At 42.4% G+C, this 22459-nt stretch overlaps 2 protein-coding genes across 7 annotated transcripts in view; one reads left to right on the top strand and one right to left on the bottom strand.

Annotated features, from left to right (window-relative positions):
- raph1a (Ras association (RalGDS/AF-6) and pleckstrin homology domains 1a) overlaps nucleotides 1-9566 on the top strand; it is a 74970-nt gene extending 65404 nt beyond the window's left edge. For both annotated transcript variants that reach the window (XM_030428192.1, XM_030428191.1), the window contains 4 exons: nucleotides 61-159; nucleotides 347-467; nucleotides 709-839; nucleotides 2618-9566. In XM_030428192.1, the coding sequence (XP_030284052.1) occupies nucleotides 61-159; nucleotides 347-467; nucleotides 709-839; nucleotides 2618-4984 (2718 nt within the window). In that variant the 3' untranslated portion in view covers nucleotides 4985-9566. The remainder of the gene's footprint in view (nucleotides 1-60; nucleotides 160-346; nucleotides 468-708; nucleotides 840-2617) is intronic.
- A 1613-nt stretch (nucleotides 9567-11179) lies between these two features.
- LOC115588344 (collagen alpha-3(IX) chain-like) lies at nucleotides 11180-20678 on the bottom strand. Of its 5 annotated transcripts, none has more exons than XM_030428914.1 (15): nucleotides 20570-20678; nucleotides 19323-19409; nucleotides 18688-18800; nucleotides 18531-18572; nucleotides 18407-18433; nucleotides 18252-18323; nucleotides 17262-17327; nucleotides 16097-16123; nucleotides 15971-16015; nucleotides 15852-15887; nucleotides 15693-15773; nucleotides 15145-15241; nucleotides 14046-14155; nucleotides 13149-13268; nucleotides 11180-12146 (listed from the first exon to the last, which is right to left on the bottom strand). In XM_030428914.1, exons 2-15 carry the CDS (start codon nucleotides 19396-19398, stop codon nucleotides 12129-12131), a joined length of 930 nt encoding a protein of 309 aa, XP_030284774.1. In that variant the 5' UTR covers nucleotides 19399-19409; nucleotides 20570-20678; the 3' UTR covers nucleotides 11180-12128. The 5 variants fall into 5 exon arrangements, with proteins under 5 accessions (XP_030284774.1, XP_030284775.1, XP_030284776.1 ...); XM_030428915.1 differs by lacking the exon at nucleotides 20570-20678 and adding an exon at nucleotides 20238-20302; XM_030428916.1 differs by lacking the exon at nucleotides 20570-20678 and adding an exon at nucleotides 20261-20296 and having other exon boundaries at nucleotides 19323-19405.
- Nucleotides 20679-22459: the final 1781 nt, after the last annotated feature.

Here is a 22459-nt window from a genome sequence, read left to right as displayed (position 1 = left end):
GTGTGTGTGTGTGTGTGTGTGTGTGTGTGTGTGTGTGTGTGTGTGTGTGTGTGTATGTAGCACCCTCAGATCCAGAAGAAGTCTCAGTACATCAAGTATCTCTGCTGTGATGACATCAGAACCCTCCAGCAGTGGATCAACAGTATTCGCATCACCAAGGTAGTAACTCATCCTGTGGTAAAACATGGAACGCTGCTGTTTGTATCATCTGTGCTTGCCTGATGCTGTAGAAACAGTCATGTATACACTCCACGCTGCACTATGCTTAGCTCTATTGAATCATTTCAGGATCGGATTGCTTCATTGCAGTCATATTCATGTTGCTGTCCGTCTGTCTTTCTGTCAGTATGGGAAGCAGCTGTACATCAATTTCCAGGAGGCAATGAGAAGGACAGAGGCAGCCTATGATTGGTCCTCCCTCTCTTCTTCCTCCATCAAGTCAGGATCCAGCTCCTCCAGCCTTCCAGGTCTGTCTGTCTGCTTTGGTTGAGATTAATCTAGGGCAAGTTCAAACGCCAAGTTAGATTTTTAGAGATTTTTTACAGTTTAAACAGAAAAACATGTAAACAAAAATGAACCACAGTTAATTATCAAAATAAAGTTAAGTTAATATCAAATAAATGACATTTATTCATTTTTTAAAATGAATTGGCATTATCAGTAGTAAAAGTTCAAACGAAACTTCTGCTTGTGGCCTCACACCCCCAGAGTCCCAGTCCAACCACTCCAGCCAATCAGACAGTGGCGTTTCAGAGATGACATCATCAAGCCACACCCGCTCCCAGAGTGTCGTTAGCTCCATCTTCTCCGATGCGTGGAGGAGAGGGACGCAAGGAGAGGTGTGAACACACAAACACACTCTGTCCTATCCTTTCCTATCATTGTCCTGTTTACTTGTGAACTACATTTCCCATATTTCACCTCTGCTTCCCTGCCAGCGGTCAAAGGTGAAGGGACGTATGCCAGTTCCTCTTTGTGCAGGAGGAGGAGGAGGGAGTGGAGGTTAGACAGGAAGTGATGTGACAGGCATGGTAACAGTTTGGCTGCAGCCTTTGAAATGCTAAGCTGTTTGTGCCGATGTTTTGAAGATGTGATCACTGTCTAGTGCTTTAGGTAGCAACACAGGGGTTAATAATGTAATTCTTGATTTTCATATTAAGATTACCTGTTGTTACGTAACGGAGCAAAAACACTGCATGTAACAGACAGATCCATATTTTACAGTTTACATTAGAACAGTTAAGTAAAAAACTAAAAACCTGTCTCGTGGAGATAATTTTGTTAGATCTTCAGGTGTTCTAATTATCTTAAAACTGAGCAGCACAAAAATGATCAATGATAATACAATGTTAGAAAAGTAAAAGAATGTAATACCTATAGCCATATGAGTATATAGTACACACACACAGACACAGGCGTATGCACATTTGATCTCTACAGGAAGTGGATTCTTGAGTTACGGCTCTTACAGCAAAAGCCGATCCCTTCTGGTCACAAAGATTTGACCTGTATTTTTCAGGTTTCATTTCATGTCATGACCAGTGTGAGGTGATGTCGACTTTCTATATAAGTAGTTTGAGCTGTCTGGTGTAGTGGGTCTTTTAAATGGCTGCAGCTGAACTGTTGATTTGCTCTAACCCTGTGGTGTGACTGAATGTCCTAACCAAGTCGTAATATAACAAAAACTTTGGATGGTTAGGCTGTAAACTAGATCTTGAATGTGACAAAAGTTCCCCTGTTTGAGTCAGATTATAGCCAATTAAATGCTATTTGGCATCTTGTTTACAAACCTTTTGACAGTTAACCAAATAGCTGAGAACCTGTTTGATACCAGGTAAAGACAGTCTGATAGAGGCTGGTGCTCTGTCATTTAGCGTCATAGCTGCAGCTATGTCAGATTTATGATAAAGTTGCCATGAGATCCGCCCAACACAGGGTTTCTGAGAACACAACATGATAATTGTCTGTTTAATTATTATCAGGCCCAGCAATGGGATTTGGGAGACCACATGATTTTGTTCTGGACAACACAGGTTTCAATGTGCATAAAGTGCAGCTACGCTAACAGCCAAAAGCCCTCTTCATCTTAGAATCAGTTCAGAATGTGTTTGCCAACATTTTAAATCAGTTAAACATTAAGCTTGGTTAAACGGTTCAGTAAATGGACGGATAGATGGACTAACTTCAGCTGATCCATAGTACCATCTTCAGTTTCCTTGAAGCTGCCAATGAAAATTTGACCATGCCCTAGCAGAAATATGAAGTCAAGATGATTATTGATTAATGATAAAAGGAAAGGTTTCATGTTCTGATTGCTAATTCACCTTATTTACATGTTTGGAGTTGTAAACTGCACTGGTTGACTGTTTGATTTATTGCATCTTGTCTTGGATTGTTTGGTTTCACAAACATGACATTGGTCCAACTGTTTACTTGTTCTAATTTGTCTTTCTCCCTCCATCTCATCACCCCTTTCTTTTGTGTTTTCTGCTTTTCTCTCGACTTCTCTACCTATATGCTTCCTTTTTCTCACACGGTTCCTCCCCCTCCTTTGTTTACTCTACTCTCTTGTCATTTTCTCTTTCTTTCCTTCCTTCTTCACCATTTCTCTCTCCAGATGATGAGGATAGACCCTATCAGTAGGCCTATCCCTCTCCAGATACCTTCCCTCTCCCCCCAGCCCCTCCCTCTCTCTCAGCCTCAGACTCCTCCCTCCCGGAGCAGCTACACCGATGGCCTCATCCCATCTGACGATTCCTCCCCATCGCCACCGTCGCCTCCTCCACCTCCGCCTCCCCCACCTGTCGCGAGTGTGGCCCATCAGTCAGCACCTACCTCCTCGTACATCAAGTACAGCACGCTGGCACGCCTGCAGAGCCAGAACCAGTCTAGGACGCAGCCAGCAGGAGCTGCCCCACCTACCCTTCCAACACAGTTTTCCAAACCCAACTACAATACCCTCCCAGCTGCCTACAGCACCTCACCTCCACTACCACCATCTCCTCCACCTCCTCCCCCACCTACGGTGCCAGCTCCGGGCTCAGCTATGGCCGCACTGAAATTTGGTCCAGCAAGCCCCTCTGGTCTCCCACCTCCACCCCCACTGGAGGAGGACGTGCAGGACATCCACTACCTCCCACCTCCTCCACCGGAGAGCCTGGAGACCAATGGGTTGCCTCCACCCCCGCCACCAGAATCCATCCTCAACCCCTGCGCTCAGCTCTCCAACAGTGGCCTCCAGCAGTTCCTGGCACAGAAGTTTCCCAACATGGTGTACGACTTCGGCGCACCAGGTGTTGACAATAATTCCCCTCCTCTACCACCTCCGGCTGAGCTCTCTCCTCCTACCTCCCTACAAGTTCTCCAACCTCTGTCCCCCAATGCACCCCCTCCTGCACCTCCCAAAACATTCACTGGTGTTTTTCCCCCTCAAACTGCCCCCAAACCCTCTGGTCCTTCTTCCCTTCCAATGGCCCTCTCACCTGTGTCACCAACACAGCCCCAGAGCGGCCACGGGCCAGTAAAAAAGCAGCAAAGTTTCTCGACAGGACATTCCCCAAATCAGCCACCTCCCACTCTGCCAAAGCAGCACAGCCTATCCTCCAAAAACCTGGCCATCTCTCCCTCTTCCTCCTCTTCTTCAGTCTCCATTGCAGCAGCTACCTCCTCTTTGGTAAAACAGATTGTCAATCAGTTCCCTGGAAACTCTGCCCCTTCCTCTCTGCCTGCCTCCAACTCCATGGAAGGATCTAAATTCTCTGCTCCTCAGTCCCCTCCAGCGGTCAAGGCCAAACCAAAGTGGCAGCCAGGAGGCGTCATGGCTCCACAGTCCCCAGAGTTCCCTCCACCCCCTGTTGACACCTCCCTCGGAGATTTCCCTCCTCCTCCTACTTCGTCCTCCTCAAAGACAGGCTCACCCATAAAGAAGTCGCCTTCCACCTCGTCAACAGGATCAAGCAAAAGGGGGCCTCCACCAACCCCACAGAGAGCTTCCTCCATCCGGGGCAGCTCAGGTGATACCCAGGATGAGAGGCCAAAGAAGGTGGAGAGCCTGGTCAACAAATTTGGCCAAGCTCCACAAACGGGTACTTCGTCTAGCTCCTCATCAGTGACGGGGTCTCCATCAAAAGAGTCTTCTGCTGCTGCTCCACTCCCTAAGCCGGGCAAGCTGAACTTGGCAAACCTACCGTTGGCACTCCAGGGGCTGCAAACAGGCCAACAACGTCAGTCCTCTGAGTTCCCATCCCCTCCTCCCCCACCTCCCCCCTCCCAGCCTCCTCACGTTGATACATCACCTGACTACTTCCCACCTCCCCCTAGTGACTTTGAGCTTTTCCCTCCGCCTCCCCACCCATCAGAGTTCCATCAACCACCAAAGGTTGCCGTGGTGAACCCCCAGCCTCAACAGTCGGCAACATCTTCCTTGTCGTCGTCGTCATGGAAACAAGGCTCACTGAAAAAGGGGGTAGCAGTCCCCCCTCCAACACTAAATCGGCGGACCAGTACCACAGCCCAGTATGACAATACAACTTCAATGCCCCTGTCTCCACCTCCTCTATCTCAGACCCCACCTCCCTCCCTGTCCTCCTACTCCTCCTCCTCCTCTCCTATCCCCCCCACATCCCCGAAATCAGCAGGGCCGGGCTCCCTGGCACTGAAGCCTCTCTTCCTGGAAGACCTCAACCGCACCCTCAAGAGGAAGTCTGTAGTCCGCCATGGCTCGCTCACCTCCTCCAGCCTCATCCCCTCCTCTAAGATGGAGCCTGTGGGCACCATGGACGACATGGCACTCCTCCCTCCACCTCCCCCTGAGCTCCTGCAGCAGCAGGGTGTCCGAGGACACTCCCAAACATTGTCTCGCCACCACTCGCACTCCCACTCCACCAAACATGCCAACATCTCAGGCTATGCAACGCTGCGGCGAGGCCCGCCTCCCGCTCCTCCGAAACGGGACCAAAGCACCAAACTGACCAGTGACTGGTAGGGTGTAAAGACCCTGAGTGGAGCCTAAAGAACTGAACTGACTATTTAGGCCTCATTGTTCCTACAGAGAAAAAGTAATCAATGTCTGTCTTGACTTGTCCGTCTCTCCTCATCCTAAACCATCCCCCCCTGGATTCCGAGCAAGTAGCAAGACGTCTTTCCTACTCTTAATCTCAGATTATGATTGTTCCTAATATCCTCATTATTATTATCATCCTCATCATTACTATCATCACCAATACATGTTTAATCCAATGACATGAGTAAAAATATATATATGTATATATATATATATATCTGTATACAAGCAAGCCAGAAAAATCACCTATCAAGCTTTTTTCACAATGTCTGTGCAGCTTTGCATTGAAATATACAAAGACAAGACTTGAACGACAACGGCAACAGAGACAGTTTGCTGCAAAATAACTGGTACTGCATGGAGCCGTGGCAATGGAAGTAGCATTACTGATGAAGGGAAGGAGGGATCAATGGAAGGAACAAGAGATGCAAAAGTGGAATGGTGTTTTTTGTGTGTATGTTGTGAACTAGGGGTTCGGGAGTGTTGCCATTTATTTCAAACTTTTTTGTGTGTGTTTTTATATAAGATTATTTAATACTGGAAAGATATTGTTATTATAATTATTTTAAGTTTTTAAGAAGTGTCACAAGAGAAGGAGTTCGACTGGACATAGGTCGGTATTGTCAAAATATGTCAAAGTGTTGATCTGGGTGACCAAGATTCAAGATTAATTTAATTGTCCTTACACGATTGTATGAAGAAATTTCTGTTCATAATTCCCTAAGATACATACATACATACACAAAAAACACTGCAGACTAATCAATAAATTATAATCAATTCAGAAAAGTAAACTTTTCAAGGTGGATTGCTAAGGATGAGTTTAGAAGCCCCACAGGGATGAAGCTGCTCTGTAGTCTGGTGGTACAGCAGCAGATACTTCTGTATCTGTTGTCAGATGGCAGCAGGGTGAACAGACTGTGGCTGGGTGGGTGTTGTCTTTTAGTATTCTTGGTCTCTGTGCAGACATCTCACTTCACTGATGTTACTGATGCTCCATAGATGGGTATTGCCGCTGTAGAGCCTTCCTGTCCTGGAATATGATGAACCATGCCAGTTTGTGATGTTTCCAGTCAGGATGCTCCTCTGTAAAGGTTGACAAAAATAAGGCGTAGGACACTAGTTTTACTGATATTATATTTCATCAAATCTTATTTTCTTTAAATTCAGAGCTTCGTGGCTGATTGGTTGGAGACTCACAATGGATAAGACTTCCTACTTAAATGTATACTGAATAAATACTTCTCATAAATCAGCTACAGAATGAGCAGGTCAGGCTTTTCTCAGATTACAGGTGTTTTGACATCCTTACCAGTCTTAGAAATCAAATTTGCATCAGACAGTATTATCACAGTTATAACATCAAAGGGAAATATACACCAGATTGTTCTGTACGTATCTCTATAAAGCTGGATGTTTTGAAGGCCATGAAGACAAAGCTTGTGCATTAACACTGTGATGGGATTTTCTTTCTTGAGGCTAAAGGTAAAATGTCAGTTAGTTTATGATCCCTTCATGGACAGACATGGCAAGGCCAAATAAAATAAATGTTGCACTTCCAGTTGTTGTTTAGATCCTGTTTGTGAGGCTAATTTGTGGAGGCATTCCTGTGAACGGGTCCACTTGTAACTGAAGACAGTTCAGGAAACTTAGCAGAATAAATCTGAAAAGTGAATTTAAACCTTACCAGAACCAGGAGACGAATGAAACCATTGAGGTTACTTTTCACGCATTTATAAACATGTAAGGATTCCATTGGGTTTTGGAATCTTAACCAGAAAATATGCTTACCTAAGACACATTGTGTTATCCTTATACTCATAGAAGACAGTCTGTCTGTCTGTCTGTCTGTCTGTAAGCCAAGTAAATCATATCTATTGGCCTTTAGCCTAAAGAAGGGACATTCGTTCACACAGACCTGCCGTTCTTTCATCTCTACTGCCTAAATAACCCATTCAGATTTAAATGTTAACATCCATCAGTTTTGCATTATTATTACACTAACCCTACTCAACCAGAGCCACCTCTGATCTGAGCTCAGCCTGATCAACATCCGTACAGCTGGCCAATCTCTTCACTGGTCAGTCATCAAAGGTGTGTGTCCACTTAGCATCTGAAACGATCAGAGGAAATCCCAAGGACTGCCCTGGGGAACAAGTGCCTGAAAAACAAATCACTCAAACTGCTCACGGGTGTGTGGTGACATCATGCGCTGCAGACTTGACTGTAACATCTGTAATGTCGACCATTAATCTTCTGACATTTTGAAACCAGGAGTTTTCCACACACAGCCATCTTTATCCGATACTGCAGCCAGGAAATTCAAGTGCGTGTAAAAAGAAGAGAGCATTTTGAGGAGCTGATGTGGCAGTAGCATGAGTAATAGTAAGGCCGAGACAACTGATAAATACCCCCTTGTATGCCTTAATCATCATTAAAGGAGCACTGATTCTGAGAATAGCTACACCAGACATTTACAGGAGTCTCCTGTCACGTTCTTTACTGCCGCAGAACTCATGAGCTTCATATCCAGTTATATTTCATGACTTACCTGGGGTCATTTCTGTATTTTGCCTCTGTGTCCGCTGTGGTAAACAATACAATTGTTTGTTGTGACTCCTCCACTGTGACAGGTGTCTAAATGAATCTCTGTGAATTTGTATGCCCTATTGAAAGAAATTTGAAGTTGAAATTAGTTGATCAACTGATTCATTAGTCAGAAGGAAGTTAATCACTGGTTGCAGCATCTCGAATACTAAAATATACCGGTTCCAATAGTCGTCTATGTTGATGAACTGAAAACCCTTGGGGTTGGACTGTTGTTTGGACAAAATGATCACTTCAAATAAAACAACCTGGGCTCTGGGATCGTAATGCATATTGTTCATGAATTTTGAGCCTATTGACATTAACATCAAGTGTTTGCAGATAACCACTCCACAAAAAACAAAGGCCACTCTTAAGGAAAAAAGCAGAATCTGGTACCAGAACTCCAAAAGCAGTGGCATTTAGAAAGAGATGCCAGATGGATACCTCCAGTCACTTTGGCAGTTAGCTATAGTCAGTACATTATTTCAGCAACATGTTAGGCAAATGTTGTCGTCAGTTAAGTAGGTAATCCCAGTAGTATCTGTCAGTGGGCGGCTACATCAGATTAGATATCCAGCTGGATCATTTAAACCCAGTCAGTTCAGTAGTTAGTCTGCTGCTCCAACCAAGCATCCTTCCACACTCATATAGCTACAGAAACACACTCTGTCATTTTTATCTGTGTCCAGGTGAGCTGATGATGGCTTGCTACGTACATTTTCTGATCATAGTTTTCTATGTGCGCAGCTGAACCTAAGTCTGTTTCTACCTTCCTGTTTTTATCATCCGTACAGTCACTAGATTCAATTTATCTGCATGACAAGACCAGTGCAACAGCACCGATGCCAAAAACGTGATATTATACTGCCCCAGTTTGATTTTTTATGTGCAATCATTTGATTTTGAAGTACTCTGATTTTATTTGATCTTTTAATGTATAATTATGGTCAATTTATTTCAATAAGTTTAAACATCACCTCTGTCTGTGTGTGATGTTGTTGAGGGAGAGAATTCACCTGAGAGAAGTACTTCCACTGCCCACTGCCCTGCAGGATAATAATCACGAGGGCCTACATCATGGTGTATTTGAGTGACACTGAAGAACAACATACAGTTTCAAACTGATCAATGTCTTGAAATGTCTCGCTCAAGGACACCTGGCAGAGCACATGGCTGTTATAGGTGTCAAATCTGCTGTTGCATTAAAAATAAAGGAGTCAAACTGATGTGCAGATTGTAAAGTTTTTACACCAGGACTCTGAGGACTGAAAGTGTGAAGAAGGGTTTCCTGGTTTCGAGAGGCTGTGGGTTGAGCAGATGTCATCAGACTGCATGTCTGAGATGTTGTGAACTGTTGTTAAACTTTTTGCGATGTCTGATGATGTGGTGCAGTGAGATTGGCCGGCTCCTGACAGCGTTCTGTTTGCATATTGAACCACAAATGTCCAAGTAGTTAACATACTCCAATATGAAAGTGAATTTGTGTGGTCATGTTTTCAACAAGTTCAGTTCATCATGTGCTTGGCTTTCAAGTCGGTCAACAATGGATGTTGTTTTTTAAAGATGGTGTGTGACTTTTAATTGCATTTCAGTCTGTTTAAGAACAAGAAAGGAAAAGACAACAGTTTTGTTCTTAGGGCTCCAATATTTTTTAAATTGTATATCACTACTGTGAGCTATGAAAAATTCTTAAGTTACATAGTTCTGAATACAATATTCAAGGGTTGTTTATGTTATATGCACTATAAGTTAAAGGCGCCATTAGGTGAGGGTTAAACTTTAGAAAGGTCAGAGGTCAGACGGACTCATTGTGTCCATAATTCTCAAAAGAGACTTGTGTGAGCCACAAAAAAAACAAGGATCCACTCCTGTTTACTTGCCGAGATGCTTATGTTAAATAAAAAATCTAAACCAACTCCATGTTGTGTAGCTGTGGTGTCATGTGGGAAATCATCTTAATATTGATGAAGAGAAAATGTTGAGGAACGTCAGCATCTGGATACAGATCGGAATGAGACTTCACAATAGGAAAGGTGCAGGTATTATAACAGCGATGGTTCAGGAATTCACCATTATTCACTTTATTATTCACACCTGAGTTTCTGCTCTGCTGGGACAAGTGGAAATATCCCCTGTGAGAATGTGTGCACGCTGTTGGAAAACAATTTACAAGATGATGTCCTGAGAATACCTGAATCCTGTCTGGGCATATTCTGGTGCTGAACATGGATGAACTGTGCATCGTCTCCAGTGAGCTGCATTTTATTGCGCTTGGAAAATTCAACCGTCAACATGGAAAAATTCAATGGAACAGTCATCCAAATTGAGAATAAAAAACCTAACGTAAACACAGATGACATCACGGCAGTATGGCAGCATTAACAATTGCCTTCTGTCTTGTCATCACTTTTTACTTAGTTATTAGTTGTAGTTGTTTGATGTAGTTAACCTGCGTTCATAATATTAATAACCTGTCACAAACATTTGGTCGAGATGCCAGCTGGCCAGCGGTACAGTCCAAACATCCAACATCTCCAGTCCAGCAGAAACTCCGAATAATAATCAATAACTACTGGTCACTCACCAGTTCAATAAACGAGGCACACAGCATCACATACTGTAAATGATGCTTGTTTTCCAATTCAAGAAAACCAGATGCTTTTAAAAGTAAGTGTGCAGTGTGTTACCATACTGAGACTGATCAGCTGATGTTGGCAAAACATCAGATCTGGGTTCTGAGCTGGTTGTTTGTCATGTTGGTTAAGTTACTGAAAACACAGCATGTCATTTCAGCCTCTAGTCCTTCAATCAGAACAATAAAAACAACACAGGACCATCATTGCTGATGGAAATCTATCTGGTGTGACTCAGGCAGAAATGTTCGCAGACAGGTAATGTATTAAAGTTATAGCTACAGTATTTAATGGCCAGCCATGTTGGCCAGCTTCCTTCCTCACTCTTTGACGTGTCAGTTTAGCAACAGAGAGGCATTGTTAATTAGGATTCAACTTCTCCAGGTTTAAACATTGTTGGAAACATTAAGGTCAGTGATGGAGTGTTACTTAGTACATTTAATTAAGTACTGGACTTCAGTAAAATGTTGAGGTACTTGTACTTTACTTGAATATTTCCATTTTCTTTTAATTTATACTTTCACTGCACTACATTTTGGAGCCAGATACTCTTCTTTTTTATATTTTATAACTTTAGTAACAAGTTACTTTGTAGATGTATGTCCAAAGTGGCACTTGAATTAAATTAATTTATTTTGTAGACCCACTGATTCTGATGATCAGAAAAATATATTGGATCTGATAACTGAGTCAGGCCTTTAATGAGTCAACAGAATATACATACATGTACATTTATGTATAATAAATATAATATATACTTGTAATCAGTACAAGTACAAGTTTTCATCTGTACTGTTGACTTTCACTTTAACCAAAGTAATAGTTTAACATAATATCTTTATGTAGTGGAAATTCTTATTCAGAAGTGAACAAATAATAGATGACTCACACAAGGTTGTCTTTGTGTAATTTAATAAAGTGGTAAAAGCAAAGAGCAAACAGAGTTAACCAATTTCAGCTGAAAGGCCGGCCTCATCCAGCAGGCAGACCCTGGCAGAGACTGACCGAGAGTCACAGACAAAGTCACAGTTTATAGCACACTGTGAGATACCTTGAGAAAGGGAGATTTTCCCAAAACTATCCAGCTAGCCAGACAGCCTTGGATGTACCCACAACACCCGGCATGCGTCCGGGGAGCACAGAGCGCTACTGTGCACAAACACTTTCACATAAAGCAGCGAGGTCACTGTATAAAGGTGAGACAGACAGTTCAAAGTTAGGCCAGGTCATAATTCACAGTGCGAGAAGGCGTAATGAACTGTAAGATTCTGGGTCAGTACATGAAATAAAACAGTGCAAGGTAACAACAATATTTGTGGTTAAAATGCAAAATGATTTTTGATTGCATACAGACGGACAGCAATAGGTGTATTTAATAAACTGTGAGCGGATTCCATTTAGTCCACTGGGCACTCAAGAAGGAGACTGAAAAATGTCTGATATCAGTGTGAGACTGGAATCAGGTTATCTTGATCACTGCAGCAGCAGCAGCAGCAGCAGCAGCAGATACTGGGTGGTACATGACATAAATAATGTGTTCTAGATTCACAAAATAAAACTATTTACAAGAGGAAAGCATACAGTTAAAGATGGTATAAGTGAAAATTAACCCAATGGATGAGGATTGTTAATGTAATCAAATCCTGGAACAGTGAACGTGCTTGTAAATCAAATTGCAGTAATGCTTGTTACAGTTTAGTAAAAATACATCTCTGAGGAGCTGTACAGAGGACAGGCTAACCTTTATTTAACAGGAGCAGATATACTGTAGAAGTAAGTTACACACATTCACACCTGGAAGCTTCCCAGTGTAACCAGTCTGTTGGCTGTTTACTGGAGAGGGGTCAGTGTCTCGGGTCCTCCTGGTCCAAACAGGAAGTAGCATGTAAACAGAAAGAAGAGCTGGTGACACATTGACACCACACATCTGATTCTCTGCTACTTCTTCTGTGTTACTGTTACACTTACTTTGGTATTTCTGCATTTACATTCTGTCCACATTCAGAGGAAATGGCTAAAAAATCAGATACAATTTAAAATGTGTCACAGCTCTATCACTGGTTTCAGCAGTGTTCTGTCCTTTTGCTGGCACACTAAGTCTCACACTGATGTTTAACCCACGGTGGTCTAGAGCCTTTGGGGAATGGCGGTCATTCAAATCTTCTAAACCTTTTTTTTTTTTTAAATCGTCCATATAAAGTGAGCCATGAAACACACCATAGATGTGTAGTTATTAGCATGACACAAATGTCAGTAGGATTTTTTTTTACTTACAGAACAGAACCCAGAAGTTCTGGTTCCACTTCAGTTCTCTATGAATTTGGTGATCCTTTAACTTCACACTCATCCTGTGAAATATCTCCACATTTACCTCCCAGGTAAGGTATCATTAAAACTCTGCTGAGCCTCTGACTTTTGTTCTAGCGCCACCAGGAGGTCGACTTCTGTGGTTTCGAATGAGTCTCAACAGCTGTTGTGGAGCCCCTCATGATAAACTGTAATATCTTTGGCGATCTACTGACTTTTCATCTTTCTCCATCATCAGATCAAACATCAAGTTCATGTCGTAATTGGATTTATGACCAAATACCTAGAAAAATGAATTCCCATCAGCCTAAACTGCCCTCTGTGTTTAATCCTTGTTAGCAAAGATGGAGATCATGATCATCATCAACAGCATGTTATACATGCATCCGAACTCATGAATGTTTTTTGTGTATCAACTAAAGAGGAACACTGTAATTATTGAATCAAAATGGTTTTGCCAACCCCTCACTGGTAAGCCAACTATTACTGTACATACACGCATATTTTAGTTGTTTTCTTGATGCTTCCCTCCGGGTGTATTTTTTTTTTCTAGTTACCAGTACGTTGATCCATTGAGACTCAGTGTAGATGTACAGAGCTCTTCGGTCTGTCCTCAGCACCATCACGTTCTCCCCCCGCAGCCTCCTCATCTGTCTCTCTCCATCTGCAATAAAGACCTGGAGAGGGGCCGACACCAGTCTCATTTACACATCGAACATGTGAGAAAAATATCATTCCCATCCAGCCGAGGAGTGGAAGTAGCTTCTAAGCCACCCACAGTCTCATGTTTAGCAGTCTACAGATGATCTTTTCACTTGTTGTCACTTCACGTCACCTGAGCACATACAGGTAAGTACATCACCAGCCAGTGCAGTGTTTAAAACCTGAGCCACCTGCTGAGTGTCACAGCTGCAATTTCTTTTCTCTTGTCACCAGTGTTAGGTACGCAGACATAACAAAAGGGAGGATTTTTTTCTTTTTCTGGTGACCCATTTTCTAAGTCTGATCTAGATTGCTTTCTCTCCTGTGATTATAACTTGAGAACTAGTGAGGGGAAAAAAGATTTGCCAGGATAATCTTTCTAGTTCTTTATGTCAGGAGAAAACTCATTTTGTGTGTGTGTGAGAACCCAAGTGAAAACATTTCTTTAGACCAGAAACACCTGAATCATCAGAAAAGAAATTCCTTCACTTGCCTCTCTGGGCTTCCGTAGTTAGTATATGTGTGCCTTTGTTATTTTGTCCGTCCATTTATCATCTGTCATTCCATCTTATTACAGCTGAACTGAGGTGAACATTAAGATCAACCATCACACAAGAACTCACACAAGAACACGACAGTCACAACAAAGCAGTGATGAGTTCAAATAACAAAATGAGCAAATATGTTTACATTAACTGTGTGTGTGTGTGTGTGTGTGTGTGTGTGTGTGTGTGTGTGTGTGTGACACTGACCGTCTTCACTCTGTCCACCACTGGTTGTGGGGGTTGAACCGGTGAACAGTTGCATTTGGCTGATGGACCTCGATCTCCTGTGTCTCCCTGCAGGCCAGGTAGGACGTACACTACAACACAAGGTCAACAGTGTATCACAGCATATTAAAGGAGTATTTACTCTTCTGACTTAATAAGTTTCTCTTTTTAACAGTAATACTGTTCTTGATCGATTAATATTGTTCTTGATGACTTCATGAAACACACTGTTACCTTAGGTAAACTTGGTGTCGCACTGTATTCAGGACAGGCGTGATATTAAAAATGAAATGTTGATATCTTGTTGATAATCCAGTGAAGATGTTCCGCCTTGTGCATCTTTGGTTCATAACAGTAATTGACTAGCTGTTAGTAATTTTTCTTCTTGCACACTTATTTTACAGTTATAGTTACAGACGCTCTCTCTTCCTCCTTAAACACATATTTTGATTTATTTGCCCAAAAAAACCCAGTTACACACAGTAAATATGATAACAGATAGATTTGATTGCTAGCATGTTTATCGTGGATGTGTTTGTTCATGATAATCTGATAGTGTGATAGCCCTCGCCTGATCATTGATGTAAAGTACACAACGCAACAAAAGGTCTAGTCGTCTTTGTCATTTGAGTGCAGGGATATTACATAAGATATCTTTAAAAGCTACCAATGAAATTGGAGGGATTATGGTTACTGGTTTGCTGGATTGGTCTCGGCCGGCAGTGTGTAACATGATGTCCAAGATTCCTACATCTGACTGCCAGCACCATGATTTATAGTCAACAAGCCTATTTGTACCAGTCCCCCCTATCGTTGTTGTACCAATGACTCAAACTTATTGGCTTACTGTAGTTATATGTTTAGTAGGCTGGGGAACTGGGCCATGTAGTGTGAGCCCACCCATTTATAATGTTCCAGTGAGGCGTCAGGAGTTAGACATGACAAAGACTGAAGTCCGTCCAAACTGGGGGACTTTTCCACTTCACACACAGAAGCAGAGCTGTATTAAGAGTCATGTTTGTTTCTACCTTCCATCGAGCAAAATCCTTGGTTAACCTGTAACCTCCATGCTGTCATGCACCTTGTCCGGGTAGTCCAGGCTCTCCAGTCAGGCCAGGCAGTCCTGCAGGTCCAGGACGTCCGGACTTTCCTGTAGGTCCACGAGATCCCTTCAACCCCTGCACACAGTGATTGATTCAGTCATTGAATATGTGATTGGCCAAACAGTTAGCTGGTTAGGAGGTAAACAGTAGCAACCAGCTGTGTCTCTACAGTATAACGGAGGTATGTTGCTGAATTTAAGTAGATATTACTCATACTTGTGCTTGGGAGTTGGCCGTTCCATGCCAAATACATCAGTAATAGTTCAGATGGTACATAGATTCCACTTGTATAGCTTTTATAATCTTATCAACCACTCAAAACTTTGCAACACAAGTCAGCATTCACACAGGTGGCAGTGGCTAGCATGCAAGGTGCAGGAGCAAAAACCATTCATCGGCACTCAAAGACCAGTGGAGCAATTTGGGGTTCAGTGTCTTGCCCAAAGACACTGGTGGACGACCACTCTATCACCTGAGCCACAGCCGCCAAGAACAAGGCATACTAATACATCCACTTTATACCTACCATGGTTCCTCTGCCTCCAGGCCCTCCTCTGGTTCCTTGCTCACCCCTCAGACCTGCATCACCCCGCAGACCTGGGTCACCCTGCGGCAGCACAGTAAAGCATTTACTAATTTACCTTATAATTTGAACCTGATGTAATTACGTCTGGCGGTCTTCTACCTTCTCTCCCGACAGTCCTGCGATGCCTCGCTCAGCCTAATGACACAGACGGGTGGAAACATTTCAGTTATCTGTAAAAAAATATGTCACATTTCCAGCAAATGAGAGAGATTCCTCACCTTCTCTCCAGGGGGTCCTGTCTTTCCTTTCGTACCTTTATCACCCTGATGGACAGAGAGAAATTCCAAATGCCAGTGGTGTTCAAAGTGTAGAAAAACAAAATGCATCCAGCATGACTTACTTACCCTGAATCCCCTGCGTCCCTTAATGCCCTGAGAAATACACACACACACACACACACACACACACACACACACACACACACACACACAAGTCTAATTAGTTCTTTTTCACACTACCACTACACTCAGACCAGGCCACAGTATTGTTCATGCTGATGTTATCCTGTTTGTCCCAGAATAAGCATAACTCTTTATGAGGTATGTGGATGGAGAAACAGAACCATTTAGAACCACTTCCAAATCGTGCGGAATCTGTTGCAATGGTACGCTTCCAATCTTATCAGTTCCTTTTCTCAGTGCCAACATGGAGTTCAATTCCAGGAATACCAGGATGACTACACACAGACTGCTGCTACATCACACAGGCAACTCGAAAAAAATGTATCAGGCTAATTAGCAGGACTGATATTGCCTTTGGTATCCAAAAAGTCTTACCATACATTCTTTTTCATTTCGTTGATTTTTGAGCAGAGGGCAGACTTTCCCCCAAACAAGATCAGCTGCACAACCATTTTTAACCACGTTACACACTCGTGTTGTTAAAGCCAAAGATCACATCTGCTTTCCAGCTGCTGACTCCATGTGAGTAGTGATGAGTAGTACAACACGTAAGAACTGGCCACTTGTTAAATTCATACTCTGAACAAATACAGGGCAGCATATCACCAGAGTTACCACTAGCTGCACCCAGCTGTAGCTGCTATTAGCTAGTTAGATTAGTTAGCCGTGCAGCTAGCAGTCCGGGCTGGGAGCACAGAGCACTGCGGAAGGGTTTCTGCTTATACCAATATCACAGGAGCTTTGGACCTGGAAGGGCTAGCTGGTTAGCATGCTAAACATTGGAACACGTTATAACACAAAAACTGTGCTTTCTCCACATTCTGTTGATAATTATAGTGAAGTCAACCAAAATTATTGCATATTGCACCTTTAAATATTCCAGGTAAACTGTGTGACACTGGATTTTAACATGTTCTGTATGATCTGAACACAGGATTGATGAATGACAAACAATAGATCAGGTCAATGGAACATGCATCCATATAACTTTCATTTTCTCTGTCATATTGTGTGTAAATATAACAGCCTACAGGTACAGTTATGTGACATGACTAAACCAGGTTTATATGTTGAAGTCATAAAGGGATGAATGAACAACACATGGTACCTTTATCATCCCAGGAGGTCCTATGTCTCCATACAGGCCCCGCCAGCCTCTGTCCCCCTTCTCTCCCTGTGGAAACATCGAGGCACAGCATGTAAACTCTTATGCTGCATTGATACAGTGTTACTAATAACATTTAGTGACACAATAACATGTATTGTTCAAATTACTCATCACAATAGTAGTGAAAGGGAACTCTTAATGTAGAGGAGAGACATGATTTCTCTATGTTAACGCAGACAGAATGTGTGACTTTTGAAATACAGTGACCTTCTGGTTGACATTGTATTAAAGAGGAGGGCTTTTCTTACAGCTCTATGTTTCTCTACTCATCAGAAGTCCAGAAGTGTGTCACAGACATCAGTGTTATTCCAGGTTTGGCAGATTTTAGGATCTCTATGTATCAATTTGGCCATATGTGAGCGGATTGTCATGCAACATAAAAATAAGAGCTTCCCCGTATCTCTCCAATACAAGCCTGTGGACGGTTAGTTTAAGTCATTTAATGCTGCTGGACTGTAAGATCTCTTTGTGAAAGACTCAGGTCAGATTTTCCATGACAGTCCAAAGAATGTGACTTTATGCGCGTTTGCAAGTGCCTCGTCTCAGCGCCTCTCTCCGCACCGCTAACAGGGAGTAACAGTAGCTAACTACTAACTAACTAGCAGCTTCCAGCACAGCGCAGAAGTTCCAGGGTGCCTCTTTAATGTGCTGTTTTGAACATGCTTTAATATTCCCACACTTTCCACTGATGACGTCACAGTTGCTGTATTTTAGCAATTTAAAAATCATTTGCTCAGACTTCGACACCTGTTCTTCACACATGCAAGACTGGAGAAAGGACTGACAACTGGATGACTGATTTAGATTTTCTCTGTGTATTTTTCAGGTTCCCACAGATTGTTCTCAGTGTTAAAGAACAGGAGTGTCATCTTTGAGATGTGAGCCCACTGTATGATACTTGTTGATAGACATAGGGAGTCTCTGTGTGACCTTTTGACCTGGCTGTCCCATCGCTCCTTGTGTTCCAGGATCTCCCTCTGCACCCATCACACCAGGCCGGCCCTAAAACACACATAACGGTGTGACACAATATGACGTTTCCTTTCATTATACTATGTCTGAAAAACATTGTGTGTTAACTATACCTCAGGTCCTCTGGGTCCTCTGCAGCCCTTCAAACATAAACACCATTAAAGTGTTAGTGTACTGTTAAATGACACTTTTCAGATTAATAGTAGTCATGGTTTATTGTCCGAGGTCTGTCGTTACCTTTTCTCCTTTGGCCCCTGTGATGTGTTCAGTTATATCCACCTGAAGAGTGAAAAGCAAATCAGCGTAATTCAGTTTTACGTCATGCATGTGTTTTAACCATTGATACATTTGGAATTTACCAATCGTTAACGCATGTGTGTGATTGTGTCATCACCATCAGATCAGCTTTTCGTTTGACCGGAGGAAACAAAGGTGGTGGAAGAGGAGGAGGGATGAAGACTTCACATTTCCGAGCTGACCACCTGCTGTTTCTGCTAGATGGAAACCCTAATTAGACACACAGACACACAGACAGACAGACAGACAGACAGTCAGACAGACACACAGACAGACAGACAGACAGTCAGACAGACACACAGACAGACAGACAGACACACAGACAGACACACAGACAGACAGACGGACAGATGTTGGACATTTTCTGAAACTCTGAACAGACCTATACATTTTGCTCTCTTGCATAAGCCATGATAGTTACTGTCTGTTAGATTGCATTGTTTTGAGTACTTAGTAACCACATTGACAACAGCAGTTGTGAAGAAGGTGTTCAACAGTCTTTATCCCTGCACAGAGCCTTATCTGCTCCACAATCATGTGGAGCCTCTCAGCCTCTTACAATGTTGAGAGATGCTAGGTCCACCATCACTCCCCACACCGCCGGGGAACACATTTCTGCACCATCGTAAACTGAGCAACAACTTCCGAGCAGTTTACAGCTGTATATCCCTCAGTGGGCTGTTACAGTGTGATCTCAGTGTCTGGTTTCCTGTTCCTCATGTTTGCACTCACTGGTTGTGACAGAGGGAGCAGCTGGCTGGAGGCAAGCGAGCAGGGCAGTCCATCCCAAAACCAGCTGAGTCAGCATCTCCTCTCTTCCTGCAGCAACAGCTCCAAATCAGTTTAAACATAAACACACACACATAAAATACATAATGTGAATATTTGCATGTATGATAGGCACGTAGGTGCACTGTGAAGTTTTTATTTTCATGTTTGTTTTCATGACTGACTAAACTGAATAAACAAACTGACCTTTAAGAACGACACAGTTTCATACCGTTTCACTTTGTTTATATATGGCGGACCCTGCCACCTTCCTAGCTTCAAACAGTGTTCTGGGACCTTATTTTCCTCTGAGAACAGCTTGATTATTTACTTGTGAAAAAATACATATTTCTGAGTTTGTGCTATTGCTTAAATAATATTGTAAATGATGAAATCTGAGATTAAATTTCTTCCCCAAAACTACGTAGTGTCCCTTTAATGTGAAGGTAAAAAATGACCCTGTGTTTACTCAGGCTCCCTCTAATGTTATATTTTGTCTATAGTGCAGAAGAACTGGAGGGATGTAGGGTTTCTTATTGCATACAGCCGTGCTTTCAGAAAGATTTAGAGCGTGTTTCCTTCACGCTTTGATAAATAAAGACCCTAAAACCTTCAGCTATAATTCTTACTTTTTGTACAACATGAGCTTTCTTGTAGTGAACATGTCTGCACTACAAAAAAAAAAAAAACCTCATTTACTTACAAGAATAAAAGTCTGCAGTGGGTTTCTTTTTGCCTCTTATGCCTTTAAATGCAGTGTCACTTGTTTACAGTTTTTAAATCAGATTTCATCTTTGTTAAATCAATGTCTTCAGAAACACATTTAACCCTGACACAAGGCAGAAAACACAGATCACTCCACTGATATCAACAAGGTACCTGTAGATTTGAAAAGTCCTCACCCAAACTGATTCTCATTGAATTTACAACCAGCTGGTATATTGCTATAAAGAGACAATTCATTACTGCCAGTCAGCCTCAAGAATACACACATGAACAGACAACTTAAGGATGTACGTTACAATCAAATATGATTCATCTTCCATCATCATCATCCATGAAATATATGAATGTCTGTAAAAACTGCTGATCCACTCAAACACATTTATCCTGACACATAATAAATGTAGCTGCTAACATTGTACAGTGTATATATGAGAGGAGGTTAAATGACTGTTGACATGCATTGTAAGGTGTGTTGTGTGTCTTACCTCAGCGTCGTCTCCTCTGCACAGTGCTGTGGAGGCGGTCGTCCTGCGGTGGAGATGTCAGCTGGGGCTGCTTCTCTTCCTGGTCATCGTCCAGCAGAGCCCAATCTGCTAAGCTTGCACGCTGAGTCCCACTGATCTCAATAAACTGTGGAAATGCAACGCAGCCTCTGGCAGCTCTCTGCAGGAATAATCAGATAATTACTTACACACCGAGCCAAAGAGAAGCCTGCTCACCAGGCCATGCTGTAGAGGGTGAAGCGGTGAGAGCAGTCAGTGGCACCTTCTGTCATATTGTGTTATATTATCATCACTGTAATTCCACTTATGTTTGAGGCGTTTGGCCAAGTTCCTCACAGCAGTCATATGACTTGAATTCTATAAGTCCTCAGAGTGAGGTGGAAAAATCTAAGACAAGCCAATAGTGGCGAAAATGTTTAAGGACAGTGCCGCATCTAAAAAAGTGGTGGTTCATCATATTCCTCTTTATGCCTTATGTATTAAATTAGAGGAACTATTAAAGAAAGTAACAGTATAGCTGATAAAAGCTGTAAATACCTAGAAATATATCACCAAATATTGCCACTTATCTCACACAAACTGAAAGATGAATCAACAGACAACCTTGTTTTGGCTGACTTTCAGTGGTTTAGCCCCTCACCATGCTGCAGTAATGTACAGGGTACTTCAGGCTGTGTCAGTACACTGTGACAACACTATTTGGTGTAGCCAGAGGTGCAACGAGCTGCAGTCTCAAACCTCGCTGAAGAGCTGTCTGCTTGAGATGATAGGACATGATTTCCATTTATAGCTACTTAAAGGGTCACTACGTAGTTTTGGAGACGAAATTCAATCTCCGATTTTAATATTTACAATATTATTAAGGTAATATTACAAACTCAGAAATATCTATTTACCCACAAGTGAATAAACAAGCTGTTCTCAGAGGAAAATAAGGTCCCAGAGTGCTAGAAAGGTGGCAGGGTCCGCCACATGTAAACTGCGTCGCCCTTTAAGGTCAGTGAGTTAATTCAGTTTATTCAGTCATGAAAACAAAAAGAGTTTGCTTATTTGGTTGATTCAGGCAGAAAAAAATCAGCCAATGAAGATCTTTCTTTTTTTTTTAAAGATTTTTTGTGGCATAGACACCTTTATTAGCCGTAGACAGAGAGGAAACATGGGAGAGAGAGGGGGAGGTGACATGCAGCAAAGGACCTCCGGCCGGAATCGAACCGGGGTCAGCCGCGTTTTATGGCATGCGCTCTAACCACTCGACCACCTGTGCGCCATGAAGATCTTTCTATACTGATTCAAATTTCTTCCCATAGAACTACATCGTAAATCTGTATTGACACAAGAAGTTGCGTCATTTTTGTCAGCAGTTCATCGCTCCTATGGCAAGTAAACAAAATATCAACAGGACCGTAAACAAGTTAGACTATTACACACATTATACATGTCTCACAGTGGCTGGATCCAATTTAAAAATAGAGCTGTTCCTGTTGCCGAAACGTAAAAGCTGTGCAACTATGACATTAAGTGTTTCCTAGATTATAAAAACTTTATCTGTCAAGTTCCCATACGTTTTGTCATGTATGGGAAATTATGCTAAATTCAGTGAAGATCTTCTAAAGTTAGACTGTAAAACTTCTTATTTTGTTACCAGTGGTGCAAAACAGGGAATCAAAAGACTGATGTACAGCATGTAGAGCTTGACACTAGAAGGATGTTCTCACTTCTAGTGTAAATCATTCTATTCTACAAGAAAACAATTGCGGAACTTTTGTTCTAGATCTTGTACTTTTTGTACTCTTTATTCAATGCTGTACTTTGGAAAATAATCTAAATATTATCTTCCAATGTTCTGGAATAGAACATTTCACTCTGAAACAG

This window comes from Sparus aurata, chromosome 9 (genome assembly GCF_900880675.1).
Source record: "Sparus aurata chromosome 9, fSpaAur1.1, whole genome shotgun sequence".
Lineage (NCBI taxonomy): Eukaryota > Metazoa > Chordata > Actinopteri > Spariformes > Sparidae > Sparus > Sparus aurata.
Note: the sequence above shows the minus strand (reverse complement) of the source record. Positions and strands in the feature narration are given on the sequence as shown.

Excerpts from the sequence above, each read along its gene's own strand:
- LOC115588344 (XM_030428911.1), bottom strand. Across the intron at positions 18,573-18,687 it reads AACGAAAAGCTGATCTGATG|GTGGATATAACTGAACACAT; the intron begins GTGATGACACAA and ends TTCACTCTTCAG. Across the intron at positions 15,774-15,851 it reads CAGGACTGTCGGGAGAGAAG|GGTGACCCAGGTCTGCGGGG; the intron begins GTAGAAGACCGC and ends GTGCTGCCGCAG.